Source organism: Protomyctophum bolini (genome assembly GCF_963924005.1).
Source record: "Protomyctophum bolini genome assembly, chromosome: 18".
NCBI lineage: Eukaryota > Metazoa > Chordata > Actinopteri > Myctophiformes > Myctophidae > Protomyctophum > Protomyctophum bolini.
In genome coordinates this window covers 6,750,192-6,765,926 of record NC_137879.1, presented here as the reverse complement: position 1 = coordinate 6,765,926, position 15,735 = coordinate 6,750,192, and the positions used below count along the sequence as shown (strand labels likewise).

The window sequence follows — 15,735 nt, the reverse complement described above, 5'->3', positions numbered from 1 at the left end:
AGGCCGTTGACAAAATGTCCTCCTTTTCACTCAGCCTCAGGACACATTCAGGTGTGACGTCAGACCAGAGATTTGATCATATAAGCTGTGTGTGCAGGGCGATTGATATAGAATTGAATATAGAAGAAGAGAGAAAGCAAAGTTTCTCACATATACTCTGAAGATATTTTATCATCGTTACTCGTTGATTAGGCAGTTTTGTATCTCGTCAACATGAGGGAAATCGTCAGTTTGCAAGCTGGCCAGTGTGGCAATCAAATTGGATCCAAGTTCTGGGAGGTCATAAGCGACGAACATGGCATCGACCCTACCGGGACATACAATGGGGACAGCGAGCTACAACTGGAAAGAATCAACGTCTATTACACCGAAGCAACGAGTGGCAAGTTTGTCCCTCGCACTGTACTGGTGGACTTGGAACCAGGCACCATGGACGCGGTGCGGTCCGGGCCTTTTGGTCAGATGTTCAGACCGGACAACTTTGTCTTTGGTCAGACCGGCGCCGGTAACAACTGGGCCAAGGGCCACTACACGGAGGGAGCGGAGCTGTTGGACGCCGTCATTGATGTGGTGAGAAAGGAGGCGGAGAACTGCGACTGTGTCCAGGGTTTCCAGCTCTCCCACTCCCTGGGAGGCGGGACGGGGTCGGGCTTGGGTACGCTGCTGATCGGCAAGATCCGAGAGGAGTACCCCGACAGGATCATGAATACCTTCAGCGTGTTGCCGTCTCCCAAGGTGTCGGACGTGATCATCGAGCCCTACAACGCCACGCTGTCCATCCACCAGCTGGTGGAGAACACGGACGAGACCTTCTGCATGGACAACGAGGCGCTGTACGACATCTGCTTCCGCACGCTGAAGCTCACCGGGCCCACCTACGGCGACCTCAACCACCTGGTCTCTGCCAACATGAGCGGCGTCACCACCTGCCTGCGATTCCCTGGTCAGCTCAACGCCGACCTGAGGAAGCTGGCGGTCAACTTGGTCCCCTTCCCCAGGCTGCACTTCTTCATCCTGGGCTTTGCGCCGCTCACCAGCCGCGGCAGCCAGCAGTACGCGCAGTGCACCGTGAAAACGCTCATCCAGCAGATGTTCGACGCCAAGAACATGATGGCGGCCTGCGACCCGCGCCACGGCAAGTACCTCACCGTGGCCACCATGTTCCGCGGCCGCATGTCCATGCGCGAGGTGGAGGAGGAGATGCTCAAGGTGCAGAACAAGAACAGCAGCTACTTCATCGAGTGGATCCCCAACAACAACAAGATGGCCGTCTGCGACATCCCGCCGCGAGGCCTCAAGATGTCCTCCACCTTCATCGGCAACACCACGGCCATCCAGGAGCTGTTCAAGCGCATCTCGGAGCAGTTCACCGCCATGTTCCGCCGCAAGGCCTACCTCCACTGGTACACCAGCGAGGGCATGGACGAGATGGAGTTCACGGAGGCCGAGAGCAACATGAACGACCTGGTGTCAGAGTACCAGCAGTACCAGGACGCCGGCAATGAGGAGGAGGCAGAGGACGATGAGGACGACGACCTCTGAAAACCTCACCCTGCTAATCTGAGCTTTTCCTCCGTATATCTGCTGAAACTCTAACCCAGTGGATCTCGAACTGTTTGATTTCAAGGACCTCGATCCCTTAACTCTGAGAGTGTATACAAGTGGAACCAAATTAACCTGTTGGTTCCATCTGTACATTCTCAGAGTTGCACACCCTTAAAACACAATCGGTGCCGGAAGTGCATCAAAATAGAAGCTCCGGGGTGCCAGAGTTGTCTGATCGATTTTACTCTGAAAGCCATGAACCGGAAACACTTTAAAAAAAAAGTTGACTTTACAAAGTGACCTCACATCCCCGATCATTTTAATTTATACGATATATGATCCAAAAAGCGTTCAGTTCTAATCCTTAAGACGTACAGGTGCGTCCTATGAACTGAAACGGTTAAGGGGCCATTTGGAACCCCGTAAAGGAACCATGTCCCGGGACCGCACTTTGAGAATTAAGCACTGCTCATTCCCCAAAAAGTGCATCCCCCAAATTAATACAAAATAACTAAATCTCAAAATACTATACTACGCATGCAAAAATAAAACATAATAAAAATTAAGAGTAAACATTCCAAATTAAAGTAAAATGCACCAAGTCAGTCGCTAACTGATCATTGCTTAAACAACGACATTCGAAAATTGTGTTTGCATCAAAACTGGACAGATTGTGTACATTGTGTTGCTGTCAATGTAAAACAAAGTCCTGGACATACAATACCAGTAAGACGCGCAAACGCGGGAAGCAAACGCAGCTCGTACATATTTAAGTTAAGTTATTTTTAAGTTAAGTTTTTAACTTAGCCATAACCATATAAGGAGTCCCCAAAGCAGCTATACGTTCAAATATGGAGTGTGTCACTCAGCTCCATATATGGGCACAAAGGTGGGACACAGACAGACACACAGACAGACAGACAGACATGATCTGCTAGGTCTCATTGCGAACGCAGTGAGCACTTACTATGAGACCTAGCAGATCATGTCTGTGTGTGTGTGTGTGTGTGTGTCTGTCTGTCTGTCTGTCTGTCTGTCTGTCTGTCCGTGTGTCTGTCCCGCTATCCAAATATGGAGTGTGTTGCATCAGCAATCACTCAGCTCCATATATGGGCACAAAAGGGGCCAGGTCCACTCAGCTCCATATATGGGCACAAAAGGGGCCAAATTTCACAGTACTACACAGTTCTCACTAATTCGTAATTTATTCTAATTGTTATTGCAATTTACGATCTGCGTTCGCTTCCCGCGTTCGCGCGTCTTACTCGTAGTAAATGCTCATTGCGTTCGCAACAAAAGAATATTCCTTTTGTAACATACAAAAGGCCATTGTTACGTGACGTCCTTAAAGACGTGGTGGTTAAAGTTTCAGCCTCTAATTTCTGAACCAATCAGAGCGTTGCATCCCTCCAGGCTATGGGACGTATAGTTCCGTCACATGCACGCACATGCAATGTCGTTTGTAAACAAAGTGACAGAGAGACGTGTATAGCAAAGCCAGGGGGTTATTTGTAACCTATATATACAGTATGCATATTATGTATGCGTACGTTTAAAACGAGCATACACTGTCTGGATGTCATCTTGAATGAGTGAATAAGATTAAAATCGGACTAGTTCTATACTCAAAACCACCTGTGTTTGGAGGATGATGCAGCAATGGGAATCAAACGGATGAGCGTCATTACTTGTCATTACTTGTCCGCAAGCAGAGCGCGCAGCTACTAGCCTACTAGTTTCGCCCAGGACGATATTCGTTGCGTATGAACCGTCTCGGCAAATGACGTAATGACTACTTGTGCCTGATACGGCAGTGGTGCCAGATTACATACATGTATACATAGGAGCATTATACCTTTAATCCTCCCGACACTTAAAACATATCGTCATTACGTCACCATCGAAAACCAATTACACTCTGGGATTGGGTCCTTTAATCCACATCTTTATGACGTCATCATTGAGAGCTAGTTATACCTGACGTCATATGCTGGGACGGTGCATATGCATCAAAAGTGGCGCAAAGTAACCACAGTATACCGCTAAACAAATTACATATACACAAAGGCATTTAGTATTAATATCACTATAGTCCAAGATTAAGTACATTTAAAGCAATTGACAATTTAAAGTAAATAAATAATTATACTGTATATGCGTGATAACATATTTTATTTCAGTTTATATACCTTTTTCTTTCATCGGATATTATTAGCTAAACCTAATAATTCAATTCAAATAATTCAACATTGTTCCTTCACAGAGAAGCTGAGATTTGACAGTTTGTAGCGGTCGACAGTTTGTAGCGGTCGACAGTTTGTAGCGGTCGACAGTACTTAGGCGCTCTGCTTGTGCGCTAGTAGGCCATAGTGTGCAACAAGCAAGTAGGCACTTGACAGAGTGCAGTTCTAGTTGTTACTGTCTTTTATTGATGTGGACCTCGACACGTCAACATGCAGTACTGTACGTGTTCGTTTTAAGGAAGTAATTACATTTTTATTTTTGTGGACTTTTGATATAAAAATCACACCCGTGTGAAGTGAGGGGCGCTAATATATTAAAGTCTAACTCATGTTGAGTATAGTTTATGGTAATGGTGATGTTAAACAAACGGTTCCAACACAAACATTTAATGCCATTAACAATAAAGAGAATATGACGTAATCATTTACAAAGTGACGTAAGTTTTCCCAATGGCGTTTATTAGGCAAACATTGAACTGAAGACAAACATTAAACCTCTATATAGGAGGGGCTATAGCGCCCCTCGAAAATACACAAAAAATAAGATTTCCCCATTTCTTTGGGCATCCATTTTGAGTGTGACGTAATGAAGATATGTATCAATGGAGGGATATAACTGGCTTTCGATGGTGACGTAATAAAGGTAGGTTTCAGATTAAAGGTATATTCAGTGATTTCACTCAAAAAACCTTAGGTTTCGTTTTTGGCTGGGACCTAAGCCTTTCATCCAATCAGGATAGAGAGCCAAAAACGAAACCTAAGGTTTTGTTGACCCCCAGGGGTTAACTGGGGACAGGGAGGAACTCCTTATATAGTCAGCACACTCTATAGTAGAGAGGATTATCACAACAAAAAAATATGTGATATTTGAATTAAGTGAAATCACTGAATATACCTTTAACCCATTCTGACCTGGCACCCATTTTGGTGTTAGCATCATGTTATGCTTTAGCTATTGAAAAATAGCAGATCTACAAGCTCATAGCGCGCCACCGAGTGGCGCGCTACGAGCTTGTAGGTCTGCTATTTCTTTTTTTAATCGAAGAACGACTGACATTTTTAGAATCTGATCTCAGGTCAGAATGGGTTAATCAGACCAGTGTGTGTCCAGTGGAAACCTCGTATGAATCTGATCTCAGGTCAGAATGGGTTAAATACATGTACAGTATACATAGAGGCATTACCTTTAATCCACCCGACACTGAAACATATCTTAATTACGTCACCATCGAGAGCCTGTCATATCCTGGCATTGGTACATATCTTCATTACGTCACTCTCAAAATCAATACCACGGCATACGCATCGAAGCACCGGACAAACCACATTATACTTGCACGCTCTGCTTTCGCAAGTAATAAAGATAAAGTGATGGACTTGATTTATAAGCCCTTTGCTCCTCTATGGTGGTAAATGGTGCATTTATATAGTGCCTTTTTATCCAAGGAGCTTTACATAGATTGTGCATTTCATTCACCCATTCACACACACACACACACACACACACGTTCATTCATACACAGATGGCGGAGGAAACCATGCAAGGCTGGCACCAACCTGCTCATCGGGAGCAATTAGGAGAGCAATTAGTCAGAGACTTGCTCAAGGACACTTTGATACAAACTCAGGCGGAGCCCGGGATCAAACCGGGATACCTGCCGGTTCCCAACCGGCAACTCTACCCCTGAGCCACTGCCGTCCCTGGGTGCATTGACCGTTGACAAAATAATGTCCTCCTTTTCACTCAGCCTCAGGACACATTCAGGACACTTCTGTACAAATCAGTGTTTAGGTTTGTGTTGTGTATGTGTGACGTCAGACCAGAGATTTGATCATAGATATAAGCTGTGTGTGTGTGTGTGTGTAGGGCTATTGAGAAATAAAGAAGACAGAAAACAAGGTTTCACAGGACAGATATATTCTGAAGATATTTTACAATCGTTATTTGTCGATCAGGCAGTTTTGTATTTTTGTCAACATGAGGGAAATCGTCAGTATGCAAGCTGGCCAGTGTGGCAATCAAATTGGATCCAAGTTCTGGGAGGTCATAAGCGACGAACATGGCATCGACCCTACCGGGACATACAATGGGGACAGCGAGCTACAACTGGAAAGAATCAACGTCTATTACACCGAAGCAACGAGTGGCAAGTTTGTCCCTCGCTCTGTGCTGGTGGACTTGGAACCAGGCACCATGGACGCGGTGCGGTCCGGGCCTTTTGGTCAGATCTTCAGACCGGACAACTTTGTCTTTGGTCAGACCGGCGCCGGTAACAACTGGGCCAAGGGCCACTACACGGAGGGAGCGGAGCTGTTGGACGCCGTCATGGATGCGGTGAGAAAGGAGGCGGAGAACTGCGACTGTGTCCAGGGTTTCCAGCTCTCCCACTCCCTGGGAGGCGGGACGGGGTCGGGCTTGGGTACGCTGCTGATCGGCAAGATCCGAGAGGAGTACCCCGACAGGATCATGAATACCTTCAGCGTGGTGCCGTCTCCCAAGGTGTCGGACGTGGTCATCGAGCCCTACAACGCCACGCTGTCAGTCCACCAGCTGGTGGAGAACACGGACGAGACCTTCTGCATGGACAACGAGGCGCTGTACGACATCTGCTTCCGCACGCTCAAGCTCACCACGCCCACCTACGGCGACCTCAACCACCTGGTCTCTGCCAACATGAGCGGAGTCACCACCTGCCTGCGATTCCCCGGTCAGCTCAACGCCGACCTGAGGAAGCTGGCGGTCAACATGATCCCCTTCCCCAGGCTGCACTTCTTCATCCTGGGCTTTGCGCCGCTCACCAGCCGCGGCAGCCAGCAGTACGTGCAGCTCACCGTGCCCACGCTCATCCAGCAGATGTTCGACGCCAAGAACATGATGGCCGCCTGCGACCCGCGCCACGGCAAGTACCTCACCGTGGCCACCATGTTCCGCGGCCGCATGTCCATGCGCGAGGTGGAGGAGGAGATGCTCAAGGTGCAGAACAAGAACAGCAGCTACTTCATCGAGTGGATCCCCAACAACAACAAGATGGCCGTCTGCGACATCCCGCCGCGAGGCCTTAAGATGTCCTCCACCTTCATCGGCAACAGCACGGCCATCCAGGAGCTGTTCAAGCGCATCTCGGAGCAGTTCACCGCCATGTTCCGCCGCAAGGCCTACCTCCACTGGTACACCGGCGAGGGCATGGACGAGATGGAGTTCACGGAGGCCGAGAGCAACATGAACGACCTGGTGTCAGAGTACCAGCAGTACCAGGACGCCGGCAATGAGGAGGAGGCAGAGGACGATGAGGACGACGACCTCTGAAAACCTCACCCTATTTGAGTTTTCCCCCGTCACTCTAAGCCAGTGGCTCTCAAACAGTTCGGTTTCACGGACCCCCTTAACCAATGGACCTGTTGCTTCTATCTGTACACTCTCAGTGTGTACATTGTAAGACGGTGAAAGAGTTGCACACCCTTAAGGGGTGATTTGGAACCCCCTCAAGGAACCACGGGGGTCCCCGGACCTGCTTTAACCTCATTTCCCAAAAAGTGCAACCCCCAAAATAATAATAAAAAAAATCTCAAAATACTATACTACACATGCAAAAGAACAACAAAAAAAACACAACAAATGATACAAATTATAACAGAGTAAACATTTTACTCCAAATTAAAGTAAAATGCACCAAGTCAGTCGCTAACAATGCCAGCAAATGTATAGCTCTGATCATTGCTTAAACAACGGCACTCAAAATGCAAAGTGTTTGCATCAAAACTGGACAGATTGTGTACATTGTTTTGCTGTCGATGTAAAACAAAGTCCTGGACATAGGCTACAGTACAAAAGAACATTCCTTTTATAACATACAAAAGGCCATCGTTACGTCCTTAACAGATCGTATAGATGGTACCATCCAGTGAAATAAATGGAGAACTGTTCAAGTGAATCCAGTATGTAAAAATAAAGTGAGGGTCCAAAGTAAAACGGGCAAAAACAATCCATAAAACAAATAAACTGAACAAACTGAACGAAATAATCTAAAGAGAATTCAATATTTACAAAAAAGTCCAAACAAAAACAGACAGAAAAATCAAAGTAATCAATAAAACAAACACTGCTGTAAACAAATCAATTCAACCCTATAATACACAAACTGACTGAAATAACCGTGTACAAGTGGGGGTGGCACTGCACCTCCACACACAGGCCTCACTCACACCTTTCAATCTAGCATATAACATTGATGCATGCTACAGTAGATGTAAGCAAGATGTACAGTAAGTGTCATGGCCGCCCTAATGCATTTCTAATGGAAGTCACATGGTTTGATACTCAATGTTTGACTAGAAGCTGTTGTATGGCTTTCGGCTGTGTTTCGACTGCCCCCCTCATACAACACAAATGTTGTGTCAAACCATGTGACTCCCATTGGAAATGCATTGGGGCAAGATGTATGACACCATTTGTATACAACAAGGCTACATCAGTCTGTTTTGCGAAGGTGTGAGTGAGGCCATAGTGTGCTTAACATAAAATGTCTGAGTGACATGGAAAGGGTAGGCTACCCCAAACCTTACCTCTCCTGTTCCACTTACAGGCTTAAACACAGTCAGAGATCTTACAAACAACAACTGCAGACTTGAGCCGTGTGCAAAGGGAAGATGGAGACTGACGTGCAGGCGGTGGGAGATGATCGGAGGACTGCATGGAGATTGGAAAGCGGGTGGTGAGGCAGAGCTGATGGATGACGGAATGATTTATGGGCCGGACCTGGACAGAGGAAGAAACTGACCACTTATCGGGCCAGTCGTTCTCAAAGTAGGTACCTTAGTTCAGGGTGCCTTGAGGGGGTTCCAAATGTACCCTTACTCTCAGACACTGTTGATTTCGTCGACAAAAACTACGACGGAAAATGTCCATCGACTACCTTTTTTTCACTGATGAAAACGAAATGGGAACTAAATGAGAACTAGGCTATGGTGACTAAAGCTATGACTAAATATACTGACAATTTCGTCAACGAATAAAAACGAGACTAAAATTTTAAGACGGGACTAGTGGACAAGTATTCCAGTAATCCAGTATAAGACATTTTATAATTGTTGCATGCTGAAAACAGCCGATTTACAAGCTTTATTCTGCTTTTTTCAGCGTGTGTCAGCGTTTTTTTTTTCAGCATGTGTCGGCTATTTTCAGCAGCGTAAAAGCTGGCCCGCCAAAATACAATTTAGACGATTAAATCAACTGTAGATTTAGTCGACTAAAATCTTATAACATTTAGTCGACTAAAACTAGACTAACACTAAGACCTTCCAGGTGACCAAAATGTGACTAAAACTAAATGAAAACTATTCAAGAGACTACGACTAAAACTCAAATCTAACTGTGCTGCCAAAACCAACACTGCTCTCAGATAATAGACTAAAATGTTTGAGAACCACTGCACAGTTCTAGACGTAACCCCCGACCCCCCTCCCAAACACACACATTAAATACTAACAGAACCCATCCCAAAAACAGTAACAAGGTTCAAGGTTTCTTTATTTTGTCTCTCAAGGGAGAAATTTGTCTTGGACCCCAACAAGTTTGATTGATTGAAATATTTATTAACAGTTTGCAGAATTACAGTACATTTCAAGCACAAACTCAATAGAAAGAATGTTAACTGTGAGTGGACGACCCAATTAAGCACGGGAGGCAAACTAATTCCAACAAAACACTGTGTTTTGATGGAATTCGTTTGCCTCCCGTATCTAAAAACAGTGTTTTGATGGAATTCGTTTGCCTCCCGTATCTAAAAACAGTGTTTTGATGGAATTTGTTTGCCTCCCGTATCTAAAAACAGTGTTTTGATGGAATTCGTTTGCCTCCCGTATGTAAAAACAGTGTTTTGATGGAATTCGTTTGCCTCCCGTATGTAAAAACAGTGTTTTGATGGAATTCGTTTGCCTCCCGTATCTAAAAACAGTGTTTTGATGGAATTCGTTTGCCTCCCGTATCTAAAAACAGTGTTTTGATGGAATTCGTTTGCCTCCCGTATCTAAAAACAGTGTTTTGATGGAATTCGTTTGCCTCCCGTATCTAAAAACAGTGTTTTGATGGAATTCGTTTGCCTCCCGTATCTAAAAACAGTGTTTTGATGGAATTCGTTTGCCTCCCGTATCTAAAAACAGTGTTTTGATGGAATTCGTTTGCCTCCCGTATCTAAAAACAGTGTTTTGATGGAATTCGTTTGCCTTCCGTATCTAAAAACAGTGTTTTGATGGAATTCGTTTGCCTCCCGTATCTAAAAACAGTGTTTTGATGGAATTCGTTTGCCTCCCGTATCTAAAAACAGTGTTTTGATGGAATTCGTTTGCCTCCCGTATCTAAAAACAGTGTTTTGATGGAATTCGTTTGCCTCCCGTATCTAAAAACAGTGTTTTGATGGAATTCGTTTGCCTCCCGTATCTAAAAACAGTGTTTTGATGGAATTCGTTTGCCTCCCGTATCTAAAAACAGTGTTTTGATGGAATTCGTTTGCCTCCCGTATCTAAAAACAGTGTTTTGATGGAATTCGTTTGCCTCCCGTATCTAAAAACAGTGTTTTGAGGGAATTCGTTTGCCTCCCGTATCTAAAAACAGTGTTTTGATGGAATTCGTTTGCCTCCCGTATCTAAAAACTGTGTTTTGATGGAATTCGTTTGCCTCCCGTATCTAAAAACAGTGTTTTGATGGAATTCGTTTGCCTCCCGTATCTAAAAACAGTGTTTTGATGGAATTCGTTTGCCTCCCGTATCTAAAAACAGTGTTTTGAGGGAATTCGTTTGCCTCCCGTATCTAAAAACAGTGTTTTGAGGGAATTCGTTTGCCTCCCGTATCTAAAAACAGTGTTTTGATGGAATTCGTTTGCCTCCCGTATCTAAAAGCAGTGTTTTGATGGAATTCGTTTGCCTCCCGTATCTAAAAACAGTGTTTTGATGGAATTCGTTTGCCTCCCGTATCTAAAAGCAGTGTTTTGAGGGAATTCGTTTGCCTCCCGTATCTAAAAACAGTGTTTTGAGGGAATTCGTTTGCCTCCCGTATCTAAAAACAGTGTTTTGATGGAATTCGTTTGCCTCCCGTATCTAAAAACAGTGTTTTGATGGAATTCGTTTGCCTCCCGTATCTAAAAACAGTGTTTTGATGGAATTCGTTTGCCTCCCGTATCTAAAAACAGTGTTTTGATGGAATTCGTTTGCCTCCCGTATCTAAAAACAGTGTTTTGATGGAATTCGTTTGCCTCCCGTATCTAAAAACAGTGTTTTGATGGAATTCGTTTGCCTCCCGTATCTAAAAACAGTGTTTTGAGGGAATTCGTTTGCCTCCCGTATCTAAAAACAGTGTTTTGATGGAATTCGTTTGCCTCCCGTATCTAAAAACAGTGTTTTGATGGAATTCGTTTGCCTCCCGTATCTAAAAACAGTGTTTTCTGAAGAACTCAAAGTGGGGCACGGCCTTAAACGATGATTTAGTGGGGGGGGGGGGGGTTGTAGGGGTATAAAGTTTCTGCTCATCACCATTATTTTTCACTGACAAACTAAATAAAAACTATGCCAAACTATAACAAATAGTCATAGTTTTAGTCTCAATATAGTGTGCCACAGGGCCAAATTCACAACGGAAATATACAACCAGGTGTAAATGATATGCGTAATGATATCGTATTTATATCCGTCCGATAAATCTCACAAGTCAAAGGCGGCGTAATGACTTCATTTGTGTGGATCGGCCCGTGTATCTCATTTCGCCTCTTTCCCAAATCGTTTCGCCTGGTATAATTGAACATCCACGCCCATTCCACACCATATAAGGCAACAGGAAATATCTTTCCTCGGGTGTAAAACGTCACCACAGCCGAGCTTACGGCGGTGAACGCGGTGTACCACACTGCATGCATGAGCTGGTATACAGTATAGATCAGCTTATTTTGACAGGCAAGTGACGCGAGCGAGTCTCTCGCAATGTCAACTGACTTGAAGGTTTAAAAAGTATAGGCTATACTAGTCATAACGCAACTAGTTAATGTATTGATTTAAGTAGGCCTAAATTCAAGCTCATATAAGGACCAAGGCTATACTTGGCAATTATATTATAAACGCCCGTTCTATGGAACAATTGCATGCACACTCGCCTTTGCAGAGGTAAAAAGATGTCTGATATTCTTTTTTTTATCAGATCTGCATTGATTAATGGGGGGGGGAAGTCCTTTGGAATATAGGCATACTATATCTGAATCATGGGAATTAATTTGTTCTGGATACGAATAAGCTATATTTCATATGTAAAGAAGGGAAACAGTTTTTAAAATACGGTGCTGGACCCAAAAATTAGATGAGATGAAGAGATGAGATATACTTTATTAATCCCAGAGGGGAAATTGAAGCGTTACAACAGCATAATGTGACACATAAAAAGCTAAAACAACTGGACAGACAAAATAACACAAAAACAGACACAAATGGACATAACCACACAAGACCAGGACCATATGCCATTTGGGGGGAGGCAGTTCTTATGCATTCGCATTGTATAGTCTGATAGCAGTTGGCATGAAAGAGAGTCTGTATCGTTCCGTATGCATCCTCGGGGGGGGGGGGGGGGGAGTGTGAGCCTATAGGCTGAAAGTGCTCACCCTATCCTGCAGCACACCATAGAAGGGGTGGGAGGGATTAGCCAGCATGGAGTTCAGTTTGTCCCCGTTCCTCCTCTCCGTGACTGACTGCAGGCTCTCGGAGGCCAACAACATCTTTATGATCTTATTGAGCTTCTTGAGCTCACCGGCCTTGATGCCCTTTGTGGCATAAAGCAGAACGCTGGCCACAACAGACTGGTAAAACATCACCAGTAGCCTGCTACACACACCAAAGGACTGCTCTGACCCTTCATGTAGACAGCCTCAGAGGCGCAACACTGACCGAACGCAAAATCCGTCCCCCCCGCCCCCCCCACCACCCTAGGGGAGGGGGGGATGGGGGGGTCTAACCACCAAAACGTGGGGTTATGGTTAGGGTCGGATTACAGAGAGGTTGTTCCAGTGACTCAATGCACATACAAAACTGCTTTGGCACAGTTATTATTATTATGAATTACCTGGCTGTGATTCCTCCTCCCAAAACGTAAAAGTTTAACCACATTATCAGCAACGCCTAAAACAGGTCAAAACTCACTGACCTCATGTAAGTTAGCATATTCTATATAAAATGTACAACACCTGGGCAGTTTTCAGGAGAGGAGAGGGTTCGCATGTTTTAAATATGTAGTTGCACCATACCTGGTGTTGACAGTTGTGCTTTCATTAGTGGCTAATATAATAATATAAATCCCAAAGTGGGGTCCGGCCGTCCGCGGGCTAATACGTGTCCATTTGGGGGTCCTTGACACGAAAAGGTTTGGGAACCACTGTACTAGAGTAGAGGATAAAGTATATTCATTCATCTCCTATCGATCTAGTCAATACGCGTTACCAAAAGTTGTGCGTGACACCAAAAGTGCTGACCTATTGAATACTGTTCCTGTATTATTAGAATCATTACGCAATCACCACAGAGTGCAAAGCACATTGGGTCACTGATGGCGGTGTAACAACTTCCCGAAGGTAGATGGGCCAAACTATTTTGGGATTTAGACAGGGGTGGATCAAATATACCCTTCAAAATATATCGCGTTTATGAACGCAGGATTTCACAAGTATTACTCCTAAGATAACTTTGGAGCCAGGGGGGATAAAGGGGGGGACCCCCAAGCCAGAGGGGGACCCCCAAACTCATTTGGGGGGGACCAATGTGACGCTGGCAGGGGATTCGTCCCCTCCGTCCCCTAGCTTATTGCGCCCCTGGACAGCCTCTGTATTGTCTCTCCAGTCCAGGTCTTTGTTCAGGTGTACACCAAGGAAGGTGATCAAATGAAGAAAACTGTGGAATGTCATATTAAAATGATTTGCGTTAGTTGGCACTTGGCATAGCCTAATGGAAGTTCGATGCTGAGCAGCTGAGGCACCAAACTTGAATGATCTCATGGCATGATGTAGCCTACAGTAGTATAGCCTACAGCAGAGGTAGGCAACCTCTGCCATGATGTGCCATGATATTTTTACTTGATACTCAGAGTGCCATAGTAATAAATGCCCTTAGTCAATAGTACATTTCCACGGTTTCCACATATTTTATTGTCCATTGTGTTGCTACATGTCATGCATAGGCCCATATTCAGATTTTCTTTCACATCACAACAGTAGAAAATATTTTCTTTCACATTAGATTGATCAGTCAGATTCAGTGCAATATTTTATTTCACAGAACAGTTATAGACTCAATGCAATATGTCCACATTAGAACAGTTATAGACTCAATGCAATATGTCCACATTAGAACAGTTATAGACTCAATGCAATATGTCCACATTAGAACAGTTATAGACTCAATGCAATATGTCCACATTAGAACAGTTATAGACTCAGTGCAATATGTCCACATTAGAACAGTTATAGACTCAATGCAATATGTCCACATTAGAACAGTTATAGACTCAATGCAATATGTCCACATTAGAACAGTTATAGACTCAATGCAATATGTCCACATTAGAACAGTTATAGACTCAGTGCAATATGTCCACATTAGAACAGTTATAGACTCAATGCAATATGTCCACATTAGAACAGTTATAGACTCAGTGCAATATGTCCACATTAGAACAGTTATAGACTCAATGCAATATGTTCACATTAGAACAGTTATAGACTCAATGCAATATGTCCACATTAGAACAGTTATAGACTCAATGCAATATGTCCACATTAGAACAGTTATAGACTCAATGCAATATGTCCACATTAGAACAGTTATAGACTCAATGCAATATGTCCACATTAGAACAGTTATAGACTCAATGCAATATGTCCACATTAGAACAGTTATAGACTCAATGCAATATGTCCACATTAGAACAGTTATAGACTCAATGCAATATGTCCACATTAGAACAGTTATAGACTCAATGCAATATGTCCACATTAGAACAGTTATAGACTCAATGCAATATGTCCACATTAGAACAGTTATAGACTCAGTGCAATATGTCCACATTAGAACAGTTATAGACTCAATGCAATATGTCCACATTAGAACAGTTATAGACTCAGTGCAATATGTCCACATTAGAACAGTTATAGACTCAGTGCAATATGTCCACATTAGAACAGTTATAGACTCAATGCAATATGTCCACATTAGAACAGTTATAGACTCAATGCAATATGTCCACATTAGAACAGTTATAGACTCAATGCAATATGTCCACATTAGAACAGTTATAGACTCAATGCAATATGTCCACATTAGAACAGTTATAGACTCAATGCAATATGTCCACATTAGAACAGTTATAGACTCAATGCAATATGTCCACATTAGAACAGTTATAGACTCAATGCAATATGTTCACATTAGAACAGTTATAGACTCAATGCAATATGTCCACATTAGAACAGTTATAGACTCAATGCAATATGTTCACATTAGAACAGTTATAGACTCAATGCAATATTTCCACATTAGAACAGTTATAGACTCAATGCAATATGTCCACATTAGAACAGTTATAGACTCAATGCAATATGTTCACATTAGAACAGTTATAGACTCAATGCAATATGTCCACATTAGAACAGTTATAGACTCAATGCAATATGTCCACATTAGAACAGTTATAGACTCAATGCAATATGTCCACATTAGAACAGTTATAGACTCAATGCAATATGTCCACATTAGAACAATTATAGACTCAATGCAATATTTCCACATTAGAACAGTTATAGACTCAATGCAATATGTCCACATTAGAACAGTTATAGACTCAGTGCAATATGTCCACATTAGAACAATTATAGACTCAATGCAATATTTCCACATTAGAACAGTTATAGACTCAATGCAATAT

The 15,735-nt window shown here is 43.5% G+C and overlaps 1 protein-coding gene across 1 annotated transcript; it reads left to right on the top strand.

The window, feature by feature from the left end:
* Positions 1 to 213: 213 nt before the first annotated feature.
* Positions 214 to 7,095, top strand: LOC308333134 (tubulin beta-4B chain-like; the record flags this gene model as incomplete). Its single annotated transcript, XM_080789329.1, has 2 exons — positions 214 to 880; positions 5,927 to 7,095. 2 exons carry the CDS (start codon positions 214 to 216, stop codon positions 7,093 to 7,095), a joined length of 1,836 nt encoding a protein of 611 aa, XP_080645455.1.
* Positions 7,096 to 15,735: the final 8,640 nt, after the last annotated feature.